The 18,954-nt window shown below is 36.0% G+C and overlaps 1 protein-coding gene across 4 annotated transcripts in view; it reads right to left on the minus strand.

The window, feature by feature from the left end:
• The window catches only part of FucT6 (alpha-(1,6)-fucosyltransferase 8), a 122,614-nt gene that overhangs the window by 21,079 nt on the left and 82,581 nt on the right, over window positions 1-18,954 (minus strand). For all 4 annotated transcript variants that reach the window (XM_083111638.1, XM_083111637.1, XM_083111636.1 and 1 more), the window contains exons 4-7: window positions 15,958-16,141; window positions 10,827-10,992; window positions 9,686-9,872; window positions 2,326-2,563 (exon numbers count right to left, since the gene is read on the minus strand). In XM_083111638.1, the coding sequence (XP_082967764.1) occupies window positions 2,326-2,563; window positions 9,686-9,872; window positions 10,827-10,992; window positions 15,958-16,141 (775 nt within the window). The remainder of the gene's footprint in view (window positions 1-2,325; window positions 2,564-9,685; window positions 9,873-10,826; window positions 10,993-15,957; window positions 16,142-18,954) is intronic.

An 18,954-nucleotide genomic window follows, 5' to 3' on the forward strand; every position in this document is an offset into this window, starting at 1 on the left:
TAATACTTTCGGAGAAAAAAAATGCCACAGCTCGGTGCTGGTCACATGCCACAAGCTGGGGAACTGAACGAAAGTTCAAACTTAAATAATTTCAATTCGTACAACTCGCTTTTTTAGTGTTGTTTCTGTCTGTCATGCTATTTTTAGCCCCTTGCATCACGTACTTACTTAGCTTTTTTAGTATGTCATACCCTCCGCAGCAACTTATCTATGTAAATACGTGATGCAAGGGGCTAAATATAGCATGACCGACAGAAACAAAGCAAATCATTCGACAATACTTCCTTTGTAATCCTACAACTCACTTTTTTAGTCTGTCATACCCTCCGCAGCAACTTACCTAAGTAAATACGTCATGCAAGGGGCTAAAAATAGCATGACCGACAGAAACAAGGCAAATCATTCGACAATACTTCCTTTGTAATCCTACAGCGCAGTTTTGTGAAACAGTAAAGAGCAGCCTGCTGTTTACCAAACCCTTTGTTGGCAGCTGAAGGCTTCTGACTTTCCTTCCCTGCCCCCACCCGTGTTTTTGGCACCAGGAATGTTGGAAGGTCGTACTGTGTTTTGAAACACAAAAATTGAAAAAGAAGCTATGTTTCCAAAACAAATTAAAATAAATCACAATTTTTCGGATATCGCCTCCCCCCTCCCCCCAATAGTAACAATGAAATTAAAATTTACTAATTGTTAATTACATACCTCTAGACTCAAGCAGAACTCAAAACATGTATCTCCGATTATTATCCAAGTTAGAGTATGTTAAAAAAAAGTAACATACTATGAGGAAAAGCTGCTTGTGACACTGGTGTCACAAGTCGTCCTTAAGGGAAATACCTGCTGTGACACCCGTGTCACAGCCCATCCTTTAAGGGTTAATATTTTAGTAAAGAAAGCTTTCTTTTTTAAAAAAAATGAGTAGGGGCACACGACTGAAAGTTGCAGAGGGGGGGGGGGGGAGGCAGAGCATGTTTGTTACGCTACTGGTGATATAGCAGGGGTCCCAGGTCCCTTCATCACATCATCACTCATCCTCATCTTCACAATTAGCCAAAAGTGGCAGAAAAGCAAAGTCAAATAAACAAAATCAATCCTCTGTGATGTGCATTGCATTACAATAAGTAATTATAGTACAAATCACCAACCCTGAGACCTTCTGTAAACAAAACCACCTGCATGCAGAAAGCATTGCAAACTCATAGAAGTAAAATAATCCACACGAGAATCTAGCGTTGTTACAGGATTCATTACGTAAGGTAAAACAACGGCCAATTTGTAGTATGGGATACGCAGCCGCAAATGACATCTCACTTTAAACCCGATGCTCTTTCTTTTGGACTTATTGCTTCACCTTTATGGTTAACTCCTTGCACCAGTAATCACTTCCCATAAATTTGGCTTCTTTCTTGCATGCGAATTGAATATATTTTACTTGCATTTTCTTAGACAAAATGATATAACATGGTAATGTATATTTCTAAGGTTTGATATAGATAGGAGTGTATTTGAAATTTGTTTGTAATTTTATGTAAATTGTATCTTATGTAAATAAAATATATAATGGGCATAAACAGCCATATGCAATGCTGTAAGTCCAATAAATATATCGATGATGATGATCAAAACAAGACAAAGAAAGTTCGTAAATTTATTGAGGTTGGAAACTTTGACAAGCATCCTAATAACGATTTTTGTTCCGCCAAATTAGTGCACTTCGTAAAATAACTTGGTGACATGGCAAGGCAAGATAAGTGTGAACATTTTGTAGGAATATGCATTGTAACTTTCAATGAGCTTAGAGATTTGTGTACATAATGATATTTTATAACATTGGTTATTTTCTAAAAATAATCATGTGAACAGCAAGGAAATAGTGCCACTTTCAACATGGTGCGGGAAGGTCTCTGTGTTCAGTGATACATCGAATCGGTGAGACGGTTTGTTTACAGAAGGTCTCAGGGTTGGTGATTTACACTTTAATAAGATGAACTTGATGAAAGGACACTCTCAGAGTGCCCAAACTAGAACTCGGACCTGATGCTATCAGTGAAAAGATTGAGTGCATACCTCATAATTGTTATACCTGATAAAATACCACTGTAATGTTTAAATTTCATTTGTATCAGTGATGAAGGTGGTAATGTGGATAATTGCAAATATTTAACAGAAAAAAAAGGACATGCGTCATGTTCTACACCTTAAATCTTTCAACTTACATCTTCTAAACCTTACAACTGCTCTCCACAATGACAGAGTCTGCGTGTGATCCACTTTGATCACGAGACCAAACCAGGTTAAACAAAAGTGAACAATTAGAATGCTTACCCCACAATAGGCCTTTGGAAACCTAATTTTTCTGCTGTTGTTGCCAGCAGTTTTTGAAGTTCAGCTTGTGGCCTCAGGAGGTACTTGAGAAACTGCCCAACCCACCAAGCAGAAGGATTCCCATGTAGGCGCACAAGCTGCTCCGCAAGGTCTCGAGGAACTGCTAAAGGAAGGAATGGAGGCCTTGGAGACAGTGAATCGATTATTGGCAGCTTCACTACTTGGGTGCTGGGCTTTCCTGAAAGTAGATAAACTCTATGTTACTTTCAAGTTTACAATTTAACAAAATTTATCATTAAATTTTAAGCAAAGGAATTGACTGCTACGTTAAATTTTAACTATATGATTTTAATGCAATGGAAGTAGTAAATCAAATAAACACAAGACAGCTGTACTAGAAAATGTTTAGAATGGAAAAAATATTTTCTATAGTAGCTTAAATTAATGTTCACATTTCAACAGTTGTTTTTTTAACAAAATGCATGGAGAAATGTATTCAATAATCAAATTTCAAATTAAAATAGTAAGGAAATCCATAAACAATTTACATAGAATAAATTGGCAGTTGCATTAATGGATTAAAATCTACATAAAAAACTTCTACATGTTTTACTCACAAAATTGGAATAAGCAAAGAGTTTTGCATGAAATATGTGGACAACGATCTAAAGAATTTAAATGTTTGCAGATTTTCCATGTAGTCATATTTTTAGCAGCATTATTTAAATTGTACTTCTTTCCTTTCAGTGACTGAATCTTTTTAGGAAATGCAAAGCCCTGTGTGAACTGTATGGGAGATTTCAGACTGAAGCAACAAGCGACAGGCAACATATGTCGCTTAGGACACATGCTGCCAAACAAGATTAATGTTTCACTCCATAGCAGTACGGCAGGGTGCACATGCCTGAGTTCGATTGGCAGGGCCACCATTAGAGAACGTGAGGCCCTGTGCGAGGCATGAGGCCTTTGTGTTATATAATGTTAAAATATCGATAACATCAGTTTCTCGTAAAATTCTTCTCTAGCGCCAAGCTGGTTATTAGAATTGTGTTATTAAGCACGAGCACGCGTTCGCAATATCGCCGTTTAGCACTAATAAAATTTAAAATTTGTCAACCAGATTTTCTTAATGACTGCTGATTGAGACCTTGTTTTAGCGATACAAGCCCTACAAAAAAAAAAATATGTTATCCTGTGTGTTCGCAGCCATGTATTGTAAATTTACCCTTGTTGTTGATATGTATTTTTTCTGCCAGAAAACGCATCGGGTGCATATACTTAAACATATCCAAAATTACTGAAATCGTAAACAAAGTAGCTACTGTATAGTGTTCCAAATACAGTGGAACCTTGGTAACTCAACATCTCGAATTCCTTGATAAGTCGATTTTTTTGTAATCCCCTTGAATTGTCCATAACACTCAATACTAATTTTACCTCAACAACTCGAATAAAACCTTGATAAGACGAATTTTTGTACAGTTAATGGGATGCCGTTCGAGCTCAATAAGGTAGACTATGAAAAACTCTATGAGTCGAAGTTAAATTCTAATCACCTCTATAACTCGAAGTTTCAGTCGCACAGACTTCAACAAGTCGAAGTGTACGGTGCATACGTACAATGTCAGGTTATCAACAATCGTGTCGGGACTTGAACTCCCCCACCCTGCAGTGTATGTAACCATCACTGTTAATGTTCTTAGTGTGCATGCAGAGGTTCAGAAGAGTCAGTAAACTATAACCTCTATAACCCGAAGTCGGCGACTTTGGCCCTCAATAACTCGACCCTTGGTAAGTCGAAATCCTTGATACCTCGATTTTTTTTCTTTTCCCCTCAAGTTCAAGTTATCAAGGTTCCACTGTATTTGTATCAAAAATACTTAACATATACTGTTTGTTTACTTATAGAATGAAATATATGAAAATAATATTTTATGAAAACAATGCAAATTCACTACAGTGTTAAAATTCAATGAATAGTAAAGAAAACAATTATGTTATTGGATATGATTAAATATTGCTGCCTTTTTAGTTAAAGTAACAATATGATATTGAACATTCCCGGTTTTGCAATTAAATATGTACTAGGGGTACATGAGATTGATTGAGTGGATTTGTTGTTTTAAGTTCACTGTATGCCCAGATAGAGTAATCAGGACTGGACCTACAGTTTAAAGTGGGTTCCGAACCACTGTGCCATTTGCCTTCACCTGGTATCAAACCCGGGACCCCTTGATTATAAGGCAACACCATAGATCAGAACGAAAACAAATGAACATGTAATAGTGTTCACATTAAAATTTTGTAGGACACCTGTACTTTAGACTAAGAAACAAAACTTGAAAAAAATAAATTAATTATACTTCCCGCAAATATTTTATGCCCCAGGCCCCGTAATGCAAGATTATGCTCTGCCAAATACTTAAGAACATACAGTATTCGTTTGAAGACCTCACGCTAGTGCTGGTTTTCCTGTGAAATCAACAGTCCCTGTTGCTCATCAATAGTTATGTTTTTCTGCAGTCTAAATTCACATTCAGTCCAGTTTTTAAGGAATTGAATTTGACTTTCTGATATTTCATGGTTACGTAGTTGATACCTTAAATGCCTCAATCATCGCAGCCTTCATTTGCCAGCATGCCCCAACCCCTCTTCCCAAACAGCTTACAAAAAAAACAGAAAATCTTATCTTTCCTCTTAGAGTACACCAACCACTTTCTGTCGACCGTTTCCCCATTTTGCATAACACGCTTATAATATCCAGGTGCAAAGTATTGATTATTATTAATTGGGTAATCATAATCTTGAATGATTGAATCAAATTCGGAACTGTTTAAAACTGATGTCCACTCACCTGGATCTAAAAGCAGAGGCAGAAGATGAACATGAAACATACTCCTCCTTGCAATTAGTTCCTACATTTGGCACCTGGTCCACAGACGAGCTACATTTAAGGTCACCGCCGCCACTGGTACTATATTGCAAACACACTCCCTAACACCACCATCAACACTAAAACTAAAACACTTGACATCAAGTGTATCTACATTATTTCCTTCTATTGTGGCGAAATTTGAAATGGAAACTGTATTTATAGGCAGCAGGATATTCTCGAAGGCACTCTTCTGACTTTTTAAAAACACGTCCTTTTTCCTTTTTTCTTCTTCTTCTTCTTTTGGAATCCAGATTCAAATTTACGAAATTTGTCCCATTCCCTAAACATTCCCATAATGGCGATTCTACACACCTGACGCACTAATGTGTCGAACAAGAATGACTTGAAATTTGTTGACACATCGGCATGGTTGTAAAATCGGGCAAAATCTGGAAATGTTCCTTCTCTGGAAGGGTTTGAGAGGCAATAAAAATAAAGTACTCATATCTCCAGATATTTACTTCTATTTCATCTGTGGGGACCCAAGGTTCTTTGACCAGCACACCGCTTGCCTTGAGATGCCTATTTCTGAAGCCCCTTTTTTAAAATGGACGAAGTTCTAAAGTTTGACGTAAGAGGGAGGGAAGGCCGTGGAAGAAAACACAGTAGCTACACCCCTGACTAAAAAGTGAAATAACCTTGTGTAATTTTTTTTTGTATTCCTGTGTTCCTATGATTTATTTTTGTAGGATTCTAATTTCATATCTAAGTTTGAGACATAAATAAAGTCATCAAGTACAGTAAAATGCAATATTAAAAAACTGATATTGTTCTCCATGTTTCCTTCCGACAAGTAGTTTCGAAGAATTATTGGGAAGACAAATTTGACGTGACAAATTCTAAATTTGCCATTCATTTTTTTGCAAGTGTTATTTACAATCTGAAGTGCTTGGAATATCACCAAATAAAGGACAAAATATTGGCGCCAATCCTGTGTTGCAAATTGCTTGCCTAAAAAAATTGGGAAATTATTATACATGCAGAAAAACTAAAATGAAAACACAATGAAAATTAATTCTTGTAAATTGATGTTTGCTTAAATACTGCAGTCTCATTTCAGTGCATAAAAGTGACAGGTAAATTATTGATTGTGCCAGCAAAGGGACTGTTCTTAAACTATATTTATGTCTACTTTTCTTATTTTACATCACTTTTGTGCCTCTTTAGTAAAGTCTTAACGATGAGCATAAATGACGCTTATATAGAATTGAAGAAGGGACACTCTCAAAGGAACATCCAAGCCCACGTCAGGATTCGAGCGAGTGCATTTTTTGAGAATTAGATATTTGAATAGTTGAAATTTAAAAAAATGGGATGATATGAGTGAAGCAAAAGAACTGAACTTATCTTTAATCTCGAAATTCTTCACAGTAATGCTGCTACAAACAACTCCGTGGTGCAAGAGCCATCTTAGGGGCACAGCTGCCAATCAGCTTTTCTTTGGGTGACCTGTGGTGAGCACATTCCATCGCCGCCATTTTCTGTCTTTCGAGACTGGAGCCGGCTACTGCTTCAAGTAGCTCCTTAATTCTTCTCACGATGCTGGGTTAACACCGAAATTTTGAGAGTTTGTACTGGGAATCGAATCCGAGACTACTCACACCAAAATCTAGAGCGCTAACCAGTAGACTTCACAGGAGCCCTCTTCACAGTAATAGGTATGCTTAAATTTATTTCTTTAATATAAAATAACATTCTTCTAATTTCATCTAATCACCATTCATCATCATCACCACGATCCCGCCAGAAAACAGAGAAATGCATTTTTTATCCTTTGGGTGCCTATTTGTCTATTTGATTCAGAGGTTTTTGCTGACTACAAATTACTACCCATTATTCTCGAAAACAAAATCGTTACATGCTTTGCACTAATGGAGTATTTATTAGACACTCTGTAGATTGTTTCATCTTGCCGCTGCAATTGTAAACACGAGAGGTTGTAGTAAAGAGCCCAACGGACCTTCAAGGCTTTGCAGACTCTTGTTTTCGTCTTTTTGCAGATTGGCACACCCACAAATTTATTGGGTCTCAAGTTTCCAGACAAATAACCATTTTATGATGCCTGTCCTACGTCGAACATTAGGCAGGAAATCAGGTCAAGTTGGAGTCACAAATGGGTCGTTGATCCTTGCTGGCGAATTTTCACTGGTGGCTTGCCAAGGGGGACATAGTTGTCCGTTACCAGAAATACAACTTTGTTATGATGCAATTTTTCTTTTCACAACAATTATGTTTTTCTTCCTTCTATTCGAGTGCAATCGCGTTTGCACAAAATATGAGCAAATAACTGATTTGGAAGTGTGATGCCCTGTGCGGTGGCACACGTCGCACATCCCTAACGGCAGCCCTGTCGCTTGGTGAAATCCTCAAGTGACACATGTTGCCTGTCACTTGTCGCTTTTCTGTGAAATCTCCTTATCTATATTTTGAAATGTGCAAATATACACAACATTCATCTCTTGTAAAAATTCTACACTTAAAGTAATATGGTTATTAGTATTTTATCGTATATGCAAAGAAAGGGTTTCATCTTGAACCCTTCATTTCATGTGTATATTAATATCTTACAGAAACTTCTTAAGTCCCCTAATATGAATTGAAATCTTTGTTTATAAATTTAACATTGTGTAGAGAACACCAAGGCAAACAATTTCTCTTCAATTTCTTAATGATTTTTGAGTTTGTTTCCACACTAACAGCTCTCAAATAACATATCACATTTGTATGCACCCATGCCCTACATATTCATTGTTGACACAGCATGATGATGCCTTTTATGAGAATTGGATGATGCTAGCAAAGAAGGTGCCAGAATGAAGAACCCTCTTGCTTAATTTACACACTGTTGAACTGTATTTGAGGGCAGTAAAAAAAAATGAAAGCATTTCCATAATTTTTTTTTTCAAAATGCTTAATTTTTTTTGTCTTCTTTTTACCCTTTTAGAATCTTGATTCAAGATTCAAATTTACATACAACATATCGGAAACGTGAGTCCCTATACAGCGGCGTGCATCGCACACCCCTAATTACAGCCCAGACATAAAACAATTAAAATAGATTGTGACCCATTACATTTGCTTGGAGTTTATGAGATTGAATGTTGACGATGTGTAAAGCAGTACATAGAAGTGACCAAAATGTTTATTAGGAAGCAATTTAAGGATCATCTGGATGGTATTTAACAAGGTAGACCCCCAACATTAGTGAATACACTTAGACTGATGGGCACACAAAAATTTAAAATATTTAAATTTGAAAAGAGATAGCAGGAAAAAATCAACCTTGACACAGTTACTTTTAAGGAATTTAAATGCCAAACTGAAATGATGGTAGGGTAGTATTAAAGGTGTTGAATGTTTACATTATTAAAGTTAATATTTACACAACCATTCCTGGCTTTCATCCTACAAAAGAAGTGAAATATATGTATTTACTTCTTTACTCATTTGTTGTAAATGACATTGCATTTCATTCTCTATATAACTCTTGAAAGAGACACATGTGAAAATGTCTCGAACAGATTGAATAGCAAAAGATTTAGTCACCAAAAGGGGAAATAATAGTTTTAATTTGTTGAAACAACAAATAAACTGTGAGATCAAACGTGCTTTGGCAGAAAAATTGCACATTGAAACACGTGATAATTTTATTAAGGAAGTATATTTGATTACAGAATATTTAAAATATAAAAAATTTTAAAAGACAAAGAATGTTGCATAAACAGAGAAATTGAGAAAATCTAATACAGTATATGAACAACTGAGAAGTAAAACGTTGGGACTCAGAAAGTCAAAAAGCAGCATAGATTGCAAGATTTTGGTTGAACAGTGGAAGTGCAAAGATTCAAACATATTCATATCTTCACGAAACCCCTCTGCGCTATGTGTAATACATGGTAAGTGACATTTTGGTTATTTTTGAGTTACAAAGTAAAATGTGCCATTCTTCAATTTTACAGTGAAATTGCAAAGTCATTCAATTTGCATTGAACTCAGTGAAGCCCGCTGAAATCGGTAAACACAACACGAAAACAACTTATCTATATTATAGCTTCTAATAACCTTTTTTCTTAATGAACTCAGAAAGGACCAAAATGCCACTTACCATGTTTTACACCCGAGCCCTTCTATTGACAAACATATAACCTCTATTCCGCATTTTTTTTACAATAAATGTGTATATATGCAGCTTCTTTGCATTGCAATCATCTGATAACATACATTTATTATAAGGAGGTCAATGAATCATTTGGAATTTTATATTGAATTGGTATAATATCGGTTATCGGTATCGGCCAAAATTTTATATTGTCCCATCCGTATTTTATCTCACTAGCTGTAAATTCAGACAAAAATATCATGTACCACATGTAGAAGTTATGTTGTAAAACATGATTCACTAGAAAATGGAGACATGACACTTACCTGGCCACTGTCCACGTGAAATACCTGAGGGATCAGTACAACTGTTGCTCACTGGAAGGAACACTTCCTCCCACCCAGCTGCATGGTAACGCCAACCTTTGGACTGAAGAATTAATGTGCGTTCTGTCGCGTATGCAACAATGAAGCAATACACCGCATGATGAATTTGACAACCATAACCACAACCCTGTGAAAAGAATAATGCACCATTAACATTCCAGTCAATACCCGTACGTACTAGATATTTTTCAATACTTTGCTCACTTAAAGTACAGCAGAACCTTTGAGATTTACGATTTTACAATGCAGAAAACATGTTTCATTCCGAGGAACTGTGAAATCCAGGAATGTAAAACTGAAGATCCACTGTATTAATACAAAGTGGTAATGATGCACATCTTAGATATAAGTATAAATTTACATGTATAAATTCCCCTTCACATCTTCCATATCTATGGCTAAGTCGATACCGATGCTGATGTATCGGTAGGAAAGTATTGGCAAAAATTTATTTACCAATACCAGCCGATACTTTTCCGACATTTTGGTCTTTTATTGGCTTCACAAAAATAACGTGCGACACTTTCACAAAGTCTAATTATCTTGGAAATTATGCAAAATTTATTTTTATTTTGCATCAGTTTTGTGTGAAAAACTGAATTTTCTTATTCACTGATTGATTTGGTTTATTTTACTTCGCTTTTCTGCTACTTTGGCTAATTGCAAAGATGAGGATGAGTAATGAGATAATGAAATTGATGAAAGGACGCTCAAAAAACATCCACACTCATGTCAAGATTCGAATCTGGGACCTCTGGTGTCGTAGCATGCTGTACTAACAAGTCTGCCATGAACGTCAGCCTGGATTTTGTGATAACATAACATGAAATTTAATATTCTGATGTAATTATTAAATATTTTAAAGGAAAAACCTTGGTAAACTGATGCATATAATTAGGGTTGAATACTTACACATTAATAATAATTAATATTTTGAACAAAATATTAATTATTACAATTTTTAACGAACTATTAATTATTACAATTTTTAAGTGTTTGAAATCTGATGACGAGAGTTTTGGACAGTTATCCCTTAGAGTTTACTTATTTTCTGACAATGAAAAGTACGACAGGATCTTACCTTATTTAAATCACATACTAGTTTTCGAGCTGAGCCACAGTCTGGAGGGTTTTGCAAATAATGTAGCCTCCTTTGGACCAAATCACTTAATTCCCTGGATTCCCTTTCTCTCCATTCAGCATAGCCATCTACTTCAGCAAGCCTATCGGCATTGAGCAATAAAGACCTACAAAATAACATTTTAACATAAATTTTTGTAATTGCCCATGGTACCAAAGTGCTCACTTTATGAACTTTGATTTTGTCAAAATATAAAGAAAATGTATATTCAAGTATAACACAAAAGAAAACTGTTAAAGAAATCAAAGTTCATACCATTTTCAATAACTATTGTTTACAAGAACAAGAATTGCTTTAAATTGAAAATTCTAAATTTAGTTTTGAAACAAATGTCTAACAAAGATAGTATTATCTGATAGGTAATGAAAAAAAGTGATTCATGTGCTTCTAAAACTACTTACAAACAAACAAAAATTTATGCAATGGAATCAAAATGTTTCACACTTTTCAATATTTTTGGTAAATTTCAACATTTTACAACAATGAATAAATAAGAATAAACAATCTAAGAATGATATTTCGCTATTCTTGAAAACAGCTAATTTCTTTCTTCTCCACACTTTATTTTGTGATTACACATCAAAATCAAACATTACTGAAAATAAAAAATACTAACAAAAATGTCGGAATTGTGAATTCAATTACAGGATTTATACATAGAAATAAGAGTCCAGTAAAATTGATGGAAATTTTATCTTTCAACCATTACACTGATGCCTAAATCAGCTGATACCAATATACAGGGTAATTCAAAATGAATGGTACAACTTTACACAGTTATTATGAAATTACTGTTTATGATAGAAAATCAGACAAGGCATCGATATGAAGAAAAATTCTGGAAGTTTTATTCCCACTTATAGCCCAGTAAATAAAGGGTTTTGAGCTCAAATAATTTATATAAAGCTAAAAATTTCAGGATTTGTTTTTCCAGTTATTTGGAATAACTTATCGAAAGTCGCGGAGAATCGCATGTGTGCGTCATCCTCAAAATGGCGGACAAAGATGGCGGCCAGTCGATATGAGTACAGTTCGGAATTTTGGTCATAGTTCGGAAATGATAAGTCGTAGTTCACTTGTGTAAAATTATTTGAACTCTAAAATCACCTAATTTTAACTATAAGTGTAACAGTTTTGGATCCAATCACTTTTAAAGGATGCGTTTTTAAAAAGTCAGAAGAGTGACTTCGAAAAAATGTTACTATCTCTAAATACAGTTTGCTTCATATTCTGCAGCAACGGATAAACTGAAATAATGGCAAAATCCTGGGGTTTAGTGCTAGCGTTGTTGTTGGTGATTAGTAAATAACAGCCGTGAGTGCCAGTGGCATTGGTGATCTTAAATTTAACTCTTCTGTGAGCCAGGTGGCAATGTAGGAACAAATTGCGAGGAAGAGTGTATTTCATCTTCTGCACCACATGATAGATTAGTTCTGCTTTTGCTTCTAGACTCAGGTGAGTGAACGTCGGTTTTAAATACTAAATTTGCAGTACATGGCTACAAACACAAAGGATAGCGCAGGAACGAGGTCTCAATCAGCAAAAGTCATTAAGAAAAGTTGTTTACCTTGATGACACCTTCCTCTACAGGGTGTCAAATTTTAGATTTTGTTGGTTGTAAAAGGGGATACGACCAACATGTACGTGGGTATAATAGATAATAATTACATAATACTAATAACCATGTTTGTTTCTTACGAAAAACGGACGATGTCGATATTTTCAATTTTCATAATACAGGGGCCTTGCGGATATAGTTCGCACAGGGCCTCGTGTTCCCTAACGGCAGCCCTGTTCGCCCTATACCAGCAGTTGCAGACACATTTACAACCCATTGACGATATCACAAAATCTGAGATCCGCGATCTCATTCAACAATGTCTGAATGGAGAAAACAATATCCAAGATTTGCAGAAAAATGAAACTATTCGACATGTGACAAACAATATCGAGGAAAAATCAAAGGGGGTGACTTTTCTCGAACAGGGAAACTCTGGATACAGTACATTGAGCAGGTCAGAATCGTACTGCTGTTCATCCATGCAGATTGGACAGGAGACTGGAAACTTCACTTGCATGTTATTAAATCAATGCTTCCATATTATCACACAGCTGGCCATCATTTCTATGCAAAATGTGCCCATCACTATATTCAGCAGATGGAAGCTTTAGAGGCAACTATGAAACCAGAGGATTACAATAAATTAACAACCCAAGGATACTTCACAATTCGCAGAAAAGAGTCTTTCTGGAGCGGAGTTCCAACTGATCTGGTTATTAAACAATCTTTAATGAAATCCATAAAAATTTCTGGGGGGGGGGGGTTAACTCAAGGCTGTGGATTAACAGACTCTATGTTAGCGAGATGGATTGTGTCATTCCCAATCATTGTTAAGGTAACAGAAGTTCTAGAGGACTTTTGTGGGAAACAGTTCGTGTCATCTGAACAGCATGTCGAGCTAAGACCCTCCCGTTCATCTTGAGACGATAAGAGACTTGAAGAAATTCTCAGAATGGTTGTCTAGTTGCAGACAATAAAACAAATTGTGATCAAGCGAGGAGTGTTGGGGAAACATTAGGGGAAACATTAGTTCAGAGAATGATTGGAGGCTTCTATGGTTCAGTAAAATTTGAAAGAAAGAAGATAGTCATCCCTATCTCGGTCACCTACAGCACCATCAAAATCAAAGAAAAACAGATTGTTATAAACCCGTTGCAGCTCTTCGGCAGAATTGCAGCTGTAACTAAGCAAGATGAAAATCTTTGTATCTGAAGTATGAATTAGCTCCAATGCCACCTTCCCTGTATGACAACATCTCCATGCGCAAGAACGCCAAATCAATTATGGTAACTATTGTTGAGTGTCTCCTGCCTTGTGTTCAAACACCAGAAGATATTACGTATGTTGTGGATGGAGGATTCCTTCTTAACGCAATGGTGTGGACTAAAAATGACACTTACCAACAAATCTGCGTTAAGTATGTGAGTTATGTCAAGCAACATTTTTCACCTTGTAGTGCCGTTGTATTTGATGGATACAAATTACAATCAGACACAAAGAATGCTAAAAGACAGAGAAAAGCTTTTGGGAAAATGTCTGCAACGATCGCATTTGACTCTGCCATGGAAGCAACGACAGATCAAGCACAGTTCTTCAGAAACTCAGAGAACAAATCTAGACTTACTCTAATGATGAAAACATACTTCGAAGCAGCCAGGATAACCGTATACCAAGCAGAAGGAGATGCCGATACATTAATCTGTTCAACAGCAATAGAAGAAAGAACGAACGTCAAATTTGTAGCTGTTGTTGGATCAGATTCTGACCTTTTCACAATCTTAATTGCTAGAAGACTTCCTGAGCAGTCGCTCTTTCTGTTAAGGCCCCAGACAAGCAAAACTGACGGAAAATGCTACGATATCGCTAAAATTCAAGAAACTCTTGGGTCACTCAAAGACTGCTTCCTCTTCTTTCATGCTGCTACAAGCTGTGACACCACCTCGGCTATATTCAGAAGAGGAAAGTCGACAGCGTTCAAGATACTCCAAAAAGATAAAAAAGCTGTTTTCACATTTCAAATTCACCACTTTTTTCCCTACCAGCGCGGCAGCCGCTCAGCACTCACTTCGAGTGTATATCCAAGTCCAGGAGTGGAAACTGACGAAGCATGAAGCCAATCGAATGGGGTTGGTGTGTCAAAGAGGGTATGCTGAATCCAGTACCCACAGAGCTACCACCAGCTCCAGCCGATATACTAAACTTACTTGCCCGTAAGTGCAAAGTGACTGCAAGAAAGGATTGTGAACGAGCAACATGTGAGTGTAAGAGAGCTGATCTCAAGTGTTCAAAGTTCTGTGCATTCTGCCAAGGAAGTTCCTGTACAAACGGCCAACTGGAAGACAAATCTGATTTAGATTATCACAAACACCAGCCCTAGAAAACCCATATGTCAATCACAATGCCAGCATTCCATAAGGTAACTGGTGTACCCTTACAATTTCATCTAATCTGTTTCAAAATTAAATATCTGAGATAATTTTTATCCGATCTGAACGAGCTTTTCTTCAAATTGTAGGTAATGATTAGCCCATTAAAAACATTACAACCTTTATCGTTACTCTGCATAAATTGCCAGAGTAAGAGCCAAAATTCCTACATTTTTCAGATTTAAATGGATGTAAATTCTTTAAAAGTGATTGGATCCAATACTGTTACACTTAGAGTTAAAGTTAGGTGTTTTTAGAGTTCAATAAATTTTACACAAGTGAACTACCGCTTATCATTTCCGAACTATGACCAAAATTCCGAACTGTACCCATATCAACTGGCTGCCATCTTTGTCCGCCATTTTGAGGATGATGCACACATGCGATTCTCCGCGACTTTCAGTAAGTTATTCCAAACAACTTGAAAAACAAATCCTGAAATTTTTAGCTTTATATAAATTATTTGAGCTCGACCTTATTTATAGCCCTTTATTTACTGGATTATTAGCGGGCTTATTCTGCTTAGCCGATGCTCCACCAGGATCGCCAGTGTCGCAAAATGGCTAATAACCAGTAGAAGACATTTCCGCATGCGTTTTGGTAGTAATGCATATGTTTCACCCTACCGAAAGATTTGCCAAAGTTACAACTGTGAATTGTTAGTGCCTTTGAAACCATTGACAATGACTTGCTGTCTCATGCATAGCAAGTACTTGATTATCGTTTGGGCCTTTTCCATGTTACACGTGATTCCAATGTTGAATCTTTATAATATGAGTCACGTGAGTAAAACTTCCACAGTTCTTCTTTATATTGATGCCTTGTCTGATTTTCTATCATAAATAGTAACGTCATAATAACTGTGTAAAGTTGTACCATTCATTTTGAATTACCCTGTATTACAAATCAAAGTGTCCTATCCCTAATGCAAACAAAACATAAACATGCACATAGAAATGTAAATGTCCATATTCTCTTATCAGTAATCTACAGGAAACAGAATACATTTTTAAAAGATAGATTTCTAGTTGATATTTTATATCTTCTCTCGAAACGTTCATTAAAAAACAGAGAAGTATTTTACCTCTTGTGTTCCAGTCCCTCCTCTAAAAGGCGAGATATCTTGTTCGCTATGTTTGGTGAATGTGATTTTGTTTGTTCATGTAATTTTTTTAGTTCCGTGCTGAGGAAATACCACATTTCTTTTACACCACTTATTATTCTCCTGCGAGTTAATTCATACTCTTTACTAGGCTCCCCTTTTGGTTCTGAAATTAGAAAAATGCACAAAGCCTACATTAAATTCTGATAAAAGAACACCTACTTTTATAATGGACCTTTACCAATGCACAATATGCAATCCACAATAAATGCTAAACTAAAGATAAAAAAAAATGTTTTGTAATTCTATTATTATATTCTTACATGGTATGCACTTAGCCAATTCACTGCTGTTTTGATTTAAACGCCCGTAAGGGTTGGGTGGAATTTATAAATTTATCTTTCAAATGGTCTTGCATCTAAATTTCAACCCAGTATTCCCTTCTCGCCTTTAAATCGTAACAGGTTCCCCTGATTAGAGAAAAGCAACAAGCCAAAAGCAATAACCTCCTTCGTCGGCCGTTACTCTCTGAAGCATTCAAAGAATGCTAAGTCAGTATCAAATCTATCTTCCTGGTTGATTGAAAGTAAGTTGCTGATCAACGGGTATTGGGGAGCAATAACCAGGTGGTGGAAGAAAGGATAAGTTAGAGTGTAACGGGCGACTTGGGGTCTTTTGCTTTGGAACGAGGAACGAGAAAGATCGGGGAGCTTGAGCGAGTCTGCATAGAGCACTTCTAGGAGGTAATAGACAGGTAATATCCTTCTCTAACCATGTTGATCTAAACTGGAAGACATAAAATCCAAGTTCTTAGTGTTGTGCCATTTCAAGTGTGAAAGTAACCTCTCGCCTATTACCATCAAGTTATCTGCCAAAGGGCGAGTGCTCACCAGTGAGGATGAATGATTAAGCGAGCTACATCACCCCCAAGCATAATGGTTAGGATTCTGGTAAGATCCCAACGAGCAACAGTTCGTTACGTGGATGGAGGTGCTGGAATTTTCATTAATTTCAATTTGAAATAAATGAAAATTAAGAATCTAGTACCAGGATTTCAGCCTTACATTTTTTTATTTACGCTTAATCAGGATAAGAAAGGATGAAACTCATGATGAAAATGTTAAAATCATTAACTGTTTACGTACGCATTTTAAATAGAGAATTCATAAGGCAGCACGCGTTTTTTTTTTTTAATGCTAAAGGTCAGGGTAAATTATTTTTGTTATGATAAATGTTAGAGTTCCAATTGGAGGATGAATTAGCCACCCGCAAAATGTAAAGATGCGGAGGAAAAGAAGGTAGGATGTTGTCCTCGGTAGCCACGGGCGAGCAGGGAATAGCCCTGCGCCCCAGTTCCATCGCGGTTATCCACGTCGGGCTGGCGAAGTGGGTTCAGGGGCGTCCGTCATTCCGCGTGGTGGAAGGTTTGATGGCGGATTTTAGGGAAGCCCATTCCATCAAAAATGTGGCCGGTCCAGGGACGTCCGTAGACGTTTTTTTTTATTATTATCATCAATTCGCTCCTGGTAGCGCGGTTTTGCTCGCGAACCCGGTACCCTGGCTATGAAAGATCAATTTTCACCCTTTCCAGGATTTAACTTAATTTTGAACAATGACATTAGAAATTAGACAGTGATTCTGTTATACTTTTATGTATTTGATTAATTAAAATTTTAATTAAAAGAGGGATAATAAGATTATTCCTAAAGAGGAAAATAATTTTAGTCTTGAATCCGACTCATTTCCACTATGTATTCACTGAGTACAGCAACGAGTATGCTAAGTCAAATTTTGTTGTTGTTGTTTATTAATTAAAGTTCTTAAAAGTTTCAATTTAAATTTTGTTTAAAACTGACTGTAACTTGTAAATGATTTAGAATGCATGAGCTATAGCTGTTAAGATTATAGCAACGAGGATATTAAATTTTAATAAATATTGTTTTGGGAACGAACAAGGTCCTATGGTCGACTCATTTGCACTCAAAATGACTGAAGTCTCCTAGCACCTCAAGAAGGGAGCTTAGATTAAGGAGACAGTCGAGGAATTCACGAGTCAATCACATTGCCTTATATTACCCTAATTAAGCAATAAATTATTTATTATCAAATACATGTTAACATGTGAAGAGATGAAACGCCAATTATGTTTCTAGGAAAGTGTAGCAATTATGTCCGCTACTGCGCTAAGCAAATGTAGTAAGAGTGGCGCTACCAATCGTATAGAATATAAACCGCTTGATTAATTAAAAGTTCTAGTTTAGGAATAACAGGTGTTTTAGTGGCATTCATGCAGGTGTAAACAATACGAATTTTTGATTTTGGGTGACGACCCAAAAATCGAAAAGTTAACATTTTGCTATTGGCAAAACGATGAAGTTTAAACCACTATTGGTTTTAGTTATAATTTTATATTTATGCTTAAAACACCTCAGTTAGGCAAAGCCAACTTAATAGGATAGCTAGAAAAATTAAGAGAGCAGTATACACGGCGCGGACGTTTCTCACATGTTAACAGAAATTATTTTTTTGTAGATTATTTATATTTTTTTTCTCCTCAGCTATTGTATTCATAGCTTAATATCCCTGTTTAGTTTTTTTATAGCTTTAAATTTTAAATATTTAAACTTCATGTGTTACATTTTAAACCTTAAAATATAAACATCGCAATTATATTTCAAGTTACGGCATTCACTAATATTAAACAGGTCCTACACGACTCAAATGTGCATAAAAAAAAGTTTTTTTTAAAGGCATTAGTTTATTAATTTATTTAAATGTTATAATATGTGATAATATTTTTTAAGTGGTATAATTTATACTAGTTTAGTCATCACATCACTAAAATTATAGTTTTTTTTAATAGAAGAAGGCAAACCTTCATACTAGCAAAGTTTTGTATTTAGCGCAAAGTTATTGAGAATATTTATTTTTATGTGAATATGTATACATAGATAAGATTTTATTGCACCCAAATAAGTA

Source organism: Lepisma saccharinum, chromosome 25 (assembly GCF_977018435.1).
Source record: "Lepisma saccharinum chromosome 25, izLepSacc3.1, whole genome shotgun sequence".
NCBI classification, from domain to species: Eukaryota; Metazoa; Arthropoda; class Insecta; order Zygentoma; family Lepismatidae; genus Lepisma; species Lepisma saccharinum.